This window comes from Hemibagrus wyckioides, linkage group LG05 (genome assembly GCF_019097595.1).
Source record: "Hemibagrus wyckioides isolate EC202008001 linkage group LG05, SWU_Hwy_1.0, whole genome shotgun sequence".
NCBI lineage: Eukaryota > Metazoa > Chordata > Actinopteri > Siluriformes > Bagridae > Hemibagrus > Hemibagrus wyckioides.
In genome coordinates this window covers 22,679,015-22,689,735 of record NC_080714.1, presented here as the reverse complement: position 1 = coordinate 22,689,735, position 10,721 = coordinate 22,679,015, and the positions used below count along the sequence as shown (strand labels likewise).

Below are 10,721 nucleotides of genomic sequence, written 5' to 3'. Positions count from 1 at the left end.
TGCACTGCCCTCTCGCGCCGAAGGCGAGACAAAGGGACCGGAAGTGACGTCCGCCTGTTGTGGTGCGGGTGATTTTTTTCGCGGCAATCCTGACTTGTCATTCAGTATAACTGCGGGAGCAAAATTGATGACACAGTAAACACAACAAGCAGGTAAATAAACTACGTAAATGGTTCTATTTTTCTGAAACAAAACAAAACAGTATGAAGGGAACATCCGGAGGTTTTACAGAGCACCCGGTTTAATCCTGTTTCTGTTAGCGCGCGCTGTAACTCAGCTGTAGCGCAGTAGCTAACTAGCTCCTGGTGTTAACATGAGACGTCACCAGGCGTGTTTCTTACCTTAGCCAGTGTAATATAAAAAGGTTTATCTCCTTTTTCAGATTCAATTCAAGTAAAGGATATATAATAAAAGCGCTCAACTAGCCCTGAGGCCGGTCAGGATGGCTGCGGTGACCGCGGAAGACTTGAAGCTGGAGCTCGAGACGTTCGATATCGCGTGCGAGGACGCAGCGCTCGAGAGAAGTGCGGAGAAATAAACACACAGGATTCAAGTTTAGATTCATGTTGACTACTCCCTTTCTCTTTTCTCTTTTTCTTTCCTTCACTGTGTGTGTGTGTGTGTGTGTGTGTGTGTCAGTGCTGGAGCAGTGTATGTGCCACAGGATTGAAGGGCAGGACATTGTGAATGAATGGGTCGCTTTCAGCACCACTAAAGGCCAGTTAAAGCTCAACCTCAACAACCTGGAGACCTTCGAGCACGAGGTGAACACACCATGATGAGTGTTTTATACTCCCTGTACATCATGATTCCATGTATACTGTATAGTGGCGTGTAGGGATGACGTCATGGGCTGAGCGCGTGCCCATTGGGTCGACCTGGTCGTTTGTATATCAAAAAGTGTTCTAAATTTCAGTACTTTTCCAGTGCGCTAACTCTTATCTTGGATATTAGGTTAAGCCGTATATAACTGTTCCAGTCTGATCTGTGGTGTTTACTGTGTAAACAGTTTCAGTGAAATTGTTACTCAAATCAGTCAGATAACTTTATTGGCACTTCACTATTGACACACGTGTAGAAGTGAGTGAAATTCTTGAGTGCAGCTCCAGACATTAACAAGAAGTAGTTAATGCTGGTTCTGATAGAAAGGTGTATAACAGTTTGTTGTGTATGGGGTCGCAGACCAGTCAGGGTGCCCATGCTGACCGCTGTGCACTGCCAGAAGCACCGACAATGGGCAGGTGAGCATCAGAACTGGACCACGGAGCAATGGAAGAAGGTGGCCTGTTCTGATGAATCAGATTATGTCAATGGCCGGGTGCATGTGTGTCACTTACCAGGGGAACACATGACACCAGGATGCACTATGGGAAGAAGGCAAGACGGCGGAGGTAGTGTCATGCTTTGGGCAAGGTTCTGCTGGGAAACCTTGGGTCCTGCCATCCATGTGGATGTTGCTTTGACACGTACCACCTACCTAAGCATTGTACAGACCATGTCATGGAAACAGCATTCCCTGATGGCTGTGGCCTCTTTCAGCAGGATAATTCTCCGTGCCACACAGCAAAAATGGTTCAGGAATTGTTTGATGAGCACAACAACGAGTTTGAGGTTTTGACTTGGCCTCCAAATTCCTCAGATCTCAATCTAATTGTGCATCTGTACAAACAAGTCTGATCCATGGAGGTCCCACCCCGCAACTGACAGGACTTAAAGGATCTGCTGCTAACATCTTGGTGCCAGATACCACAGCACACCTTCAGGGATCTAGTGGAGTCAGTGTCTTGACTGGGTCAGGGCTGTTTTGCAGCAAAAGGGGGACCAACTGAGCTGTTTTATCAGAATAGAATGAGATACTGCCTTATAAGAGATGAATTGAGTTTTAAAGTATTTTTTTCACTATGGAAGACATGTATCAGAGTGAAATTTAATTTTAATAGAATGAAATAGTATAAAGTTTTGTCTGTATAGAGTTGAATAGATTTTACTGGAATAAAAAGTAATTGATTATTGGTCTTTGGAACCCTAGAGCCTCAGATAAGCACAACTCTGGCTTTTCAAACTGGAAAAGTATGGAAATTCCGAAATCTTTTGGGAAAAACTATGTAAGAACAAAATGTATAGAAATAATAAGTATAGAAAAGGTCACTTTGGGAGTTTTTTCCCCATTAAGGGTCAATATGGCTTGTTTTTGAAATAAAACATTATTTCACATAATATATATTACACCATAAAATACTCCACTGGGAGGAAACTGCCTGAGGAAACCGTTTTCAGCTTAAAGCTCTGAGTGTTTGTTTGAGTAAGGCTGAATACTGCATTGTATTTTTTTTATTTCTTATTTTATTATTTTTTTGCAGGTCTTGAACAGAAGGCAGAAGACCAAAGGCTCATCAAAGAACAAGTTCAGCACCAATACCAGAGATGTTCACTCCATCCAGGACCTGTATCCTTCTTGTTTTGAGAATTGGCTTCTGATGCTGGTTCTGATAGAAAGGTGTCAATACACAGTGCATGATAGGTCAGGGCTGATTTGGCAGGAAAAGGGGGACCAACACAATATTAGGCAGGTGGTCATAATGTTATGCATGATCGGTGTACTGTGTTATAATAAATTAGTTAAATCCAGCCTTGCACTTAAATGACTAGTGAATTAAAATAGTCAGCATTAATTAGGTGAGCAGTCAGACTCCCATCTTGCTTAGTTATGGAAAGAATATGTTCAGGAAAAAATCAGATGCAGTTATAGTTACATAACAACTCTACATGCATTGCTTAAGCAGTTTTTTTTGGTACATATTCTTCTATTTGATGGATTTCTTAACCCCATCTGACCAGAATCAAAGCAGAAGAGGAGGAAGAGAATTTACTGGATTCTTACTCAACACCAGGAAAGGTAGGACCTGTTTTGAAAAATGGCAGTGTATTTAAAAAATTGTCCTTTTCTTGTTGCTGAAGTGTACATGCCTGTGTCTGTCAGGGCTCTCAGAAGCGTGCTCTCACCACTCCTGAACATCCTAAGTCTAAACGCAGTTCAGCTCATCTGGCCAGTTCAGGTCTGCTGTTGTCTCCTTCCAGCTTCTCGCCATGGTAAATAACACATCTTCACACACACTTTTCACACTGATTATGCATTTTCTGGGAGTGGTGGTAGCTTAAGCGGTTAAGGCTCTTGGTCGCTGACTGGAAGATTGGGGTTCAAGCCCTAACACCGCCAAGCTGCCACCGTTGGGCCCTTAACCCACCCTGCTCCAGGGGCGCTGCATCATGGCTGACCCTGCGCCCTGACCTCAAGAATTTCACTGTGCAGTAATATGTATGTGACAAATAAAGACAACTTAACTTCAGGCAGGTTCTTACAGAACTCTTGATAACTTACAGTAACTTAGTCTCTCTCTCTCCCCTCTCTCTCTCTCTCTCTCTCTCTCTCTCTCTCTCCCCCCTCTCTCTCCCCCTCTCCCTTTCCCTGCAGTGTAACTCCTTCTCAGAAGTACAGCATGCGCAGTGCACGTGGGGAGGTGGTGGCCACATTCGGGGCAGTACAGGGTCCGCGCTGGACAGGAAAGGGACAGACCTCAGTGCATGTGGAGCTCCTCGAGGGCCACGAAGACTCGCTCACCAGCTCCTATAAATACATGTTCCAGAGGCTCAGAGATGTACGAGATGGTATGTCCACTACACTACACTCTTCTGCCTGGATTGCTATAGTAATAATAATGTCATAAAAAGTGCTAATTGACGTAATGATTTTATCAGCAGTGACATAATATTTTTAGACTGCATGAATGTATAAGTTTTGATATTACAAGAAAAATAAGGTGTTCTGTGTATTATGTTTCTTCTGTGGTGTCTTCAGTTCTGACTGAGAAGATTGACTTGCTGGGGGAGGAGCTTAAATCACACTTTAATATAGAAGAGTTTTCTCCAGTCTCTCTTCCTGCTCAGGTACAAACAAGCACTCGCTTCCTGATCTTATTATTTTCACCGAATCGGTGTTTAACCCGACTTCGTGTCTCCTGCAGGACACCATATCTGTGTTAGGTCAGGTGTGCTGTGACAGTAACGGGAAGCTGAATGCTCAGTCTGTGTTGCTGGAGACCAGTCAGGAACACGGTGCCAGACAGGTGCCTGTAGATGTGTCCGAGCTCAAAGACTACTCGCTGTTTCCCGGACAGGTGAGCAGAAATGTTCGCAAACATGCATCACAGAAATTACAGGAATTGGATGTTGAGATTGGATCATTAATAATTAATAAGAGGCCATTTTGCATGGAGAGGGTTATGGTGTGCATTAATGAGCCACTGGTCTCTTGTTTCAGGTTGTCATTATGGAAGGTATGAACACTTCCGGTTCAAGGTTTGTTGCTTCCAAACTCTATGAGGTATGTGTCCAGAACAGAATCAACAATATTAGTTTAGTTTTGTAACATGAATACATTTTATGTTTTACCTTCGCTGTGTTATTTTGTGTCCTCCAGGGTGTCCCATTACCCTTTTACTCCTGTCCAGAGCTGAAGCAGGAAATGAATGAAGGTCAGAACCTTGCTGTTTGAGTTATTCAGTTTTAATACATAGCAATGCACTGTTATAAAACTTGTACTTGTGTGTGTTTGTGCATGTGCATACAGTATCAGAGTCTGTGATGGTGTTAGTGGCCTGTGGGCCATACACCCCTTCTGACAGTTTAGCTTATGACCCGCTGATTGACCTGATTAACATCATTAATAAAGATCGGCCTGATGTCTGCATTCTGGTGAGACCAAAACGCTTATTAAAATGGGTCGTTCATCCGAAAATGCTGATTTTGCTATAAATGAAAGTTTTGTGTGTTAAGTTTTTGGCCTTACCTGACCTGCTTTATGTGCTATTATTCAATATCGAACACAGCTCGGGCCGTTTGTTGATTCCAAGCATGAGCAGATTGAGGTATGTTTGTTTTATTTATTATTTTAATTTGATTTCCTGTGCAATATTTCAATCTTAACAGCAGACTGATTTACACACTATCTTACAGAAAGTTCAGGTGACAGAAACATTTGAAACCATCTTTACCAAATGTATGGAGAGCATCGTGGATGGAACCAGAGGGTGTGTATAACAGAAACTTGTTAATGGTGATTTTACTTTATCGATCTATTCTTTTCCTGTTCTCAGACTTCTTCCACCCTAATCCTCCTCCTCCTCCTCCCTTTCAGGACTGGCTGTAAGTTGGTGTTCGTTCCATCTCAGCGAGACGTGCATCACCATTACATTTATCCCCAGCCGCCTTTCACACTCCCAGACCTGAGGAAAGATGATGCTCAGGTGAGTTCGTCACTCCGTGTTCCTGTGTAATGGGAGAAGAACCTGCTGAGTAGATGTTGCTTCACTCTTTCACTGACCTCACGATTTCTGATTTTACATCCTAGCGAGTGACCTTAGCCTCTGATCCCTGCACACTCCTGATCGGTGGTGTGACATTTGGCATGACCTCTACAGACATCCTGTTTTACATGGGAGCTGAGGAAATCAGCTGGTAAGATGGATATGCTGATTATTATTATAACTATATAGACTATAAGCACAGTGGATAGCCCTGACGTGAAATTGAACCTTTTTTACTTTGTACGTTTTGGCTTTAACACGTTTCTTTATTGTCGCAGTGCAACAGGCTCCGACCGATTCTCACGGATCATGAAGCACATGTTAACTCAGAGGAGGTTGGTAGGATATATATCGATGCCAGAGTTTTGGTCTTTATCTCATAGCTTGTTCTCACAGGTTCCCTTTCGTTTCAGCTATTACCCGCTGTACCCCCCTGCCGAGGAGGTCAATATGGATTATGAAAGGTTCCAGCAGTATGGCCAGCTGCCCCTCACTCCTGATATTCTCATCGTCCCCTCCGAGCTGCGCTATTTCATCAAGGTTAACCTCTACCTTCGGTTTTATGAAAGCAGCCTTTATTCACAAATCTGTACTTGTAGGTTAAATAATCTCTTCTCTATCAGGATGTGATCGGCTGCGTGTGCATCAATCCTGCACGTCTGACCAAAGGGCAGGTGGGAGGAACATATGGACGGTTACTGATCCAGCAGAATCCAGTACAAGAGGAAGGAAAGAGAGTGAGCCCTTGCATAGCAGCACAGGTGGTGAAAATATAACTCGCAGAGCTTTCTGGGTGATTTGTTTGTATGTACAATTTCATTTTATGTTTCCATTTTTGTAGCAAGGATAAAAAAAATAAAATGTATAGTAATGGAATGATGCACTTGAGATTTTGTGTGAACTAACTGCTGTAGTGCTTTGGTATTGTAATGAAAATGGGGGAAAAAAACCCATTGTGCTGCATCTTGTGCAACCCTGGTGTTTATATCCTCACTGGGAATGGTGCTACCTCAGTGCTCCAGGGTTCTTGATTTGACCCTGAGCTTGGCTTACGGTCACTGAGGAGTTTCGTACGTTCTCCCTGTGAGTTTCTGACAAGCATTCTTGTTTAGTCCAAAGTGAAGCATCCCATCAGAGGTGTAGTCTCACCTCACGGCCAAACAGAAGAATTGTCTGAAAACACCAAGAAAAGAGAACTATTTATGTGTAAAGGCAATTACAGACATTTATTATAGGGAAATGTCCACAATAATGTTCATGTTTATAATATTCTCCACTTAGAGTGCAATATCAGCATTAACACACATATATTCTTGCTAAAAATATTTTTTAAATAGAAACAGTAAAGGAAAAATCACAGAAGATGGTTTCCCTTGTCAGCGCAAAAATTTACATTTACACAAATGGTTGCTGTACACAGACTCAGATATAGCTTGTATATTGTTTAAGATTATATGACCTTTTTTTAGGTAATGAGTAATAGGTATAGTTTGTCGAGTAAAGAAAAAAAAAACATGGTGACTATGCAGACTATCCATCCATTCTCTATACCCACTTTATTCCTAATTCTATGCAGACTATTTTTACTCATTTTACAAGACAACAGGGCTGTATTAAAAATTCTACAGTATCTATATTACAAAAGATATGCAATATGTTGTGGCATATTTGCTTTATAAATCCAGTCCTCCTCAGTTCGGGATGCTCTCCAACCCCATTGCAATGTCTCTCAGTTTAGGATCGTCGATCCAGTTCACCTTGCTTGCAAGGATGATTCCCTGAGAAACAAAACACAGACACATTTTTAAGGAAAACACCTGCTGCTTTGATACAGAATAAGTCATAGTGTACAAGTGATAGTGATTTCTTAGTATCTTTCATGCCATAGATTCAATCAGTTAATGTTGCTGTAAAATACCAAAATACACACATACTCGAAGGACATTTTGGGAAATGGTAGCGATCTTTTTGTACTTCTGCAGGATTTCCTCAGCTCTTTCCACGGCCTGCTTCTGTGCCTTGCCCTGATTCTCGCCCATCTGTTTCAGTGCATTAATCTCCTGCATCTTGTTCTTAATGAGACCTTTCAGCTCTGGGAAAATACAATACACACAGGATTCTCAATTCTGCTGTAAAACACACAGCAGGCCTTCTATACCAGTATTAAATGGTTTATACAGGACCACTGTGGCTGTGAAACGGTTTAGAAAAATCTACTTAAAATGCACAGCAGAGTTGCTTAGGAGACTTAGCACTTACCAAGTCTCTCCTTTTGAATGTCTGTGATTTGGTCCTGAAGTTCTCGAGTTTCCTAAATCACATAGCACATAAACAAACAAATAAATAAATAATTTCTTCAACAACAATTTTACTTTCATGTATCAGCCATAACATTATGAGCACTGCCAGGTGAAGTGAATAACACTGATTATCTCCTCATCATGGCACCTGTTAGTGGGTGGGATATATTAGGCAGCAAGTGAACATTTTGTCCTCAAAGTTGATGTTAGAAGCAGGAAAAATGGACAAGCGTAAGGATTTGAGCGAGTTTGACAAGGGACAAATTGTGATGGCTAGACCACTGGATCAGAGCATCTCCAAAACTGCAGCTCTTCTGGGGTGTTCCCGGTCTGCAGTGGTCAGTATCTATCAAAAGTGGTCCAAGGAAGGAACAGTGGTGAACCGGTGACAGGGTCATGGGTGGCCAAGGCGCACTGATGCACGTGAGGAGCAGAGGTTTGGACCATGTGTTGCTCAAATTGCTGAAGAAGTTAATGCTGGTTCTTATAGAAAGGTGTCAATACACAGTGCATGACGGGTTAGGGCTCTTTTGGCAGCAAAAGGGGGACCAACACAATATTTGGCAGGTGGTCATAATGTTATGCCTGATTAGTGTATTAATGTATAATGTAATGATTTATTTATTCTATATATGATTCATAATTTGTGTCATGGATTTCAGGCATTCTAAGCCTAGTACTATTAGCATATGTTTCAATATTACAGCACTATTATTAAAATAACAGTAATAAAAAATACAATACCTTTATAACCTTTAATGCCTTTTCACTGAGGTCTGCATTTTCATCAACAATAGCTTTCAGTGGCCTACAAGACAATATTATGACAATATTAATTATATATAAATGAGCAAAAATAAACAAAAAAGCATTTTAATAATAACAAAAATAAACAAAAAAGCAAAACACCCACATTACACAAAGTATATTACATAAGAGTGCGATTTAATTGCATCGATAAATTCACTTACGATTCCCCAGCATTATCCTGTATCAGTTTCTCAATGATGACGTTCCAAACCTGCATCCTAAAACACACAGTGTACAGCATTACACTTCCACTCTGAATTTAATCACACAGACATCCAGAAGCATTATGAGACAAAACCTAATCACAACAAACAGGAAACCTATATGTTACCTGTTTAGGGCCAGTGTTTTGTTGAAATGTGACGTTCTTGCCTGTTCAATTTCTTTTTGATATTTGGACCTGTGGATGATGACACGAAGAGAAAACATGAAAACTTCAAGGCCAAATCATAGAAAAAATGCTCATGTTCACAAACCAGGCAATGATTGAGACTCACAGATCTGCTTCAGCATCTAGGGGTTTAGAAGACTTCAGTTTGTCTGCCAAATAAAACAAAGATGAGCATCAGATCCCAAAAACAAATGTGTAGAACATTAATAGGATTATATATTGTGCTAGTGAACTTACCCATATTGACCTTAATATTCATGTCAAAGCATTGGTTGGCCATTATATCTTTCATCCTGATGGAATGAATACACAAACACACATTTAATTACAAATATGGTCACACTCCAACATCAACATAAAGCCATTATATAGTCCTAAATACACTTATATTGCCAAAAGTTTTGGGACACCCCTCCAAATCATTGAATTCAGGTGCTGGACTTGGCCCCTTAGTTCCAGTGAAAGGGACTCTTAATGCTTCAGCTTACCAAGACATGTTGGACAATTTTCTGCTCCCAACTTTGTGGGAACAGTTTGGGGATGACCCCTTCCTGTTCCAACATGACTGCACACCAGTGCACAAAGCAAGGTCCATAAAGACATGGGATGAGAGATGTTAAGGAACTTGACTGGCCTGCACAGAGTCCTGACCTCAACCTGATAGAACACCTTTGGGATGAATTAGAGCGGAGACTGTGAGCCAGACCTTCTCGTCCAGCATCAGTGCCTGACCTCACAAATACGTTTCTAGAGGACTGGTCAAAAATTCCCATAAACACACTCCTAATCCTTGTGGAAAGCTTTCTCAGAAGAGTGGAAGCTGTTATAGCTGAAAAGGGCGGGACAAGTCCATATTACATTCATGTGCATGTAAAGACAGACGTCCCAAATTTGACCTGGCTTGCAGTCTCCGCTCTAATTCACCCCAAAGGTGTTGAGCTCAGGACTCTGAGAAGTTCCTCCACACAAAATCCATGTTTTTATGGACCTTCCTGGTGTGCAGTCATGTTGGAACAGGAAGGGGTCATCCCCAAACTGTTCCCACAAAGTTTGGAGCACGAAATTTTCCAAAATGTCTTGGTATACTGAAGCATTAAGAGTTCCTTCCACTGGAACTAAAGGGCCGAGGCCAACCCCTGAATTCAGTGATTTGGAGGGGTGTCCCAAAACTTTTGGCAACACGGTGCATCTTCTAAAGTCTTCAGCGAGAACTGAAGTGCATTTCCAGCTCACCTGAGTAACTGTATGGGTGAAACGGATGATGGGAGATGATCGCTCACAGCAATAGGATCAGTATCTTCAGAATCCATCTCTAAAGCGACAAACAGAAACATCTGCGTTCAGACGTCAACCATACACACCTGGGTGCAAAAGTTTGTACACCCCCCTTACATGGAAATGACGAGATCTAGACATGAATACAGGCTGGTTTAGTGCCATATGGTGTGGAATTGGGAATAAGTTTATAACAGGATAACACCATCCTCACAAACACGGAATTCTCATCTGTAATATATAGTAATATGTAATATAGCGTTAAAAGCGACGCAAACCATCGCACTCACCTTGACTAATAACTTACCCCAAAATAAGCGAAATTATTCCATTTTTATATATCAATACACACACACAAACATTTCAATAAAACAGTGGATATATTAGTTTACAGCTTACTGTTTGTCCGGTTTGTTTTTATCACCTCGTTGACTAGCTAGCTAGTTTATGCTAACAATAAACAACCGAATCTGCCGCCGCCCGAGAGTCCCTCGTCACGTGACTCCGACGTGTCTCGCGTTAAATGAGGCCACGCCTTGACAAAACCGCCACGCCTCCTATATGTCCGTAAAAGCCCACCGT

At 41.7% G+C, this 10,721-nt stretch overlaps 2 protein-coding genes across 2 annotated transcripts; one reads left to right on the top strand and one right to left on the bottom strand.

Annotated features, from left to right (window-relative positions):
• Window positions 1-8: 8 nt before the first annotated feature.
• On the top strand, window positions 9-6,251 carry pola2 (polymerase (DNA directed), alpha 2). The gene is made up of 19 exons (XM_058390654.1): window positions 9-152; window positions 383-524; window positions 640-764; window positions 2,361-2,446; window positions 2,839-2,896; window positions 2,981-3,090; window positions 3,473-3,666; window positions 3,857-3,945; window positions 4,023-4,175; window positions 4,319-4,381; window positions 4,478-4,532; window positions 4,628-4,752; window positions 4,887-4,925; window positions 5,014-5,087; window positions 5,195-5,303; window positions 5,408-5,514; window positions 5,642-5,698; window positions 5,777-5,903; window positions 5,987-6,251. Exons 2-19 carry the CDS (start codon window positions 443-445, stop codon window positions 6,137-6,139), a joined length of 1,806 nt encoding a protein of 601 aa, XP_058246637.1. The 5' UTR covers window positions 9-152; window positions 383-442; the 3' UTR covers window positions 6,140-6,251.
• A 319-nt stretch (window positions 6,252-6,570) lies between these two features.
• On the bottom strand, window positions 6,571-10,686 carry cenph (centromere protein H). The gene is made up of 10 exons (XM_058390659.1): window positions 10,539-10,686; window positions 10,098-10,176; window positions 9,102-9,157; window positions 8,971-9,013; window positions 8,805-8,873; window positions 8,635-8,691; window positions 8,408-8,471; window positions 7,623-7,674; window positions 7,298-7,455; window positions 6,571-7,141 (listed from the first exon to the last, which is right to left on the bottom strand). The coding sequence occupies exons 2-10, from the start codon at window positions 10,172-10,174 to the stop codon at window positions 7,055-7,057; spliced, it is 663 nt and encodes a 220-aa protein (XP_058246642.1). The 5' UTR covers window positions 10,175-10,176; window positions 10,539-10,686; the 3' UTR covers window positions 6,571-7,054.
• Window positions 10,687-10,721: the final 35 nt, after the last annotated feature.

Bases quoted from the DNA above. Each gene is read 5' to 3' on its own strand.
- cenph (XM_058390659.1), bottom strand. From the start codon at position 10,174: ATGGATTCTGAAGATACTGATCCTATTGCTGTGAGCGATCATCTCCCA. The intron at 9,158-10,097 runs GTGAGCTGGAAA...TCATTCCATCAG, and splicing joins TCACCCATACAGTTACTCAG to GATGAAAGATATAATGGCCA. The intron at 8,874-8,970 runs GTGAGTCTCAAT...CATCATCCACAG, and splicing joins CTAGATGCTGAAGCAGATCT to GTCCAAATATCAAAAAGAAA.
- pola2 (XM_058390654.1), top strand. From the start codon at position 443: ATGGCTGCGGTGACCGCGGAAGACTTGAAGCTGGAGCTCGAGACGTTC. The intron at 2,897-2,980 runs GTAGGACCTGTT...TGTGTCTGTCAG, and splicing joins CTTACTCAACACCAGGAAAG to GGCTCTCAGAAGCGTGCTCT. The intron at 5,515-5,641 runs GTAAGATGGATA...TTATTGTCGCAG, and splicing joins GGAGCTGAGGAAATCAGCTG to TGCAACAGGCTCCGACCGAT.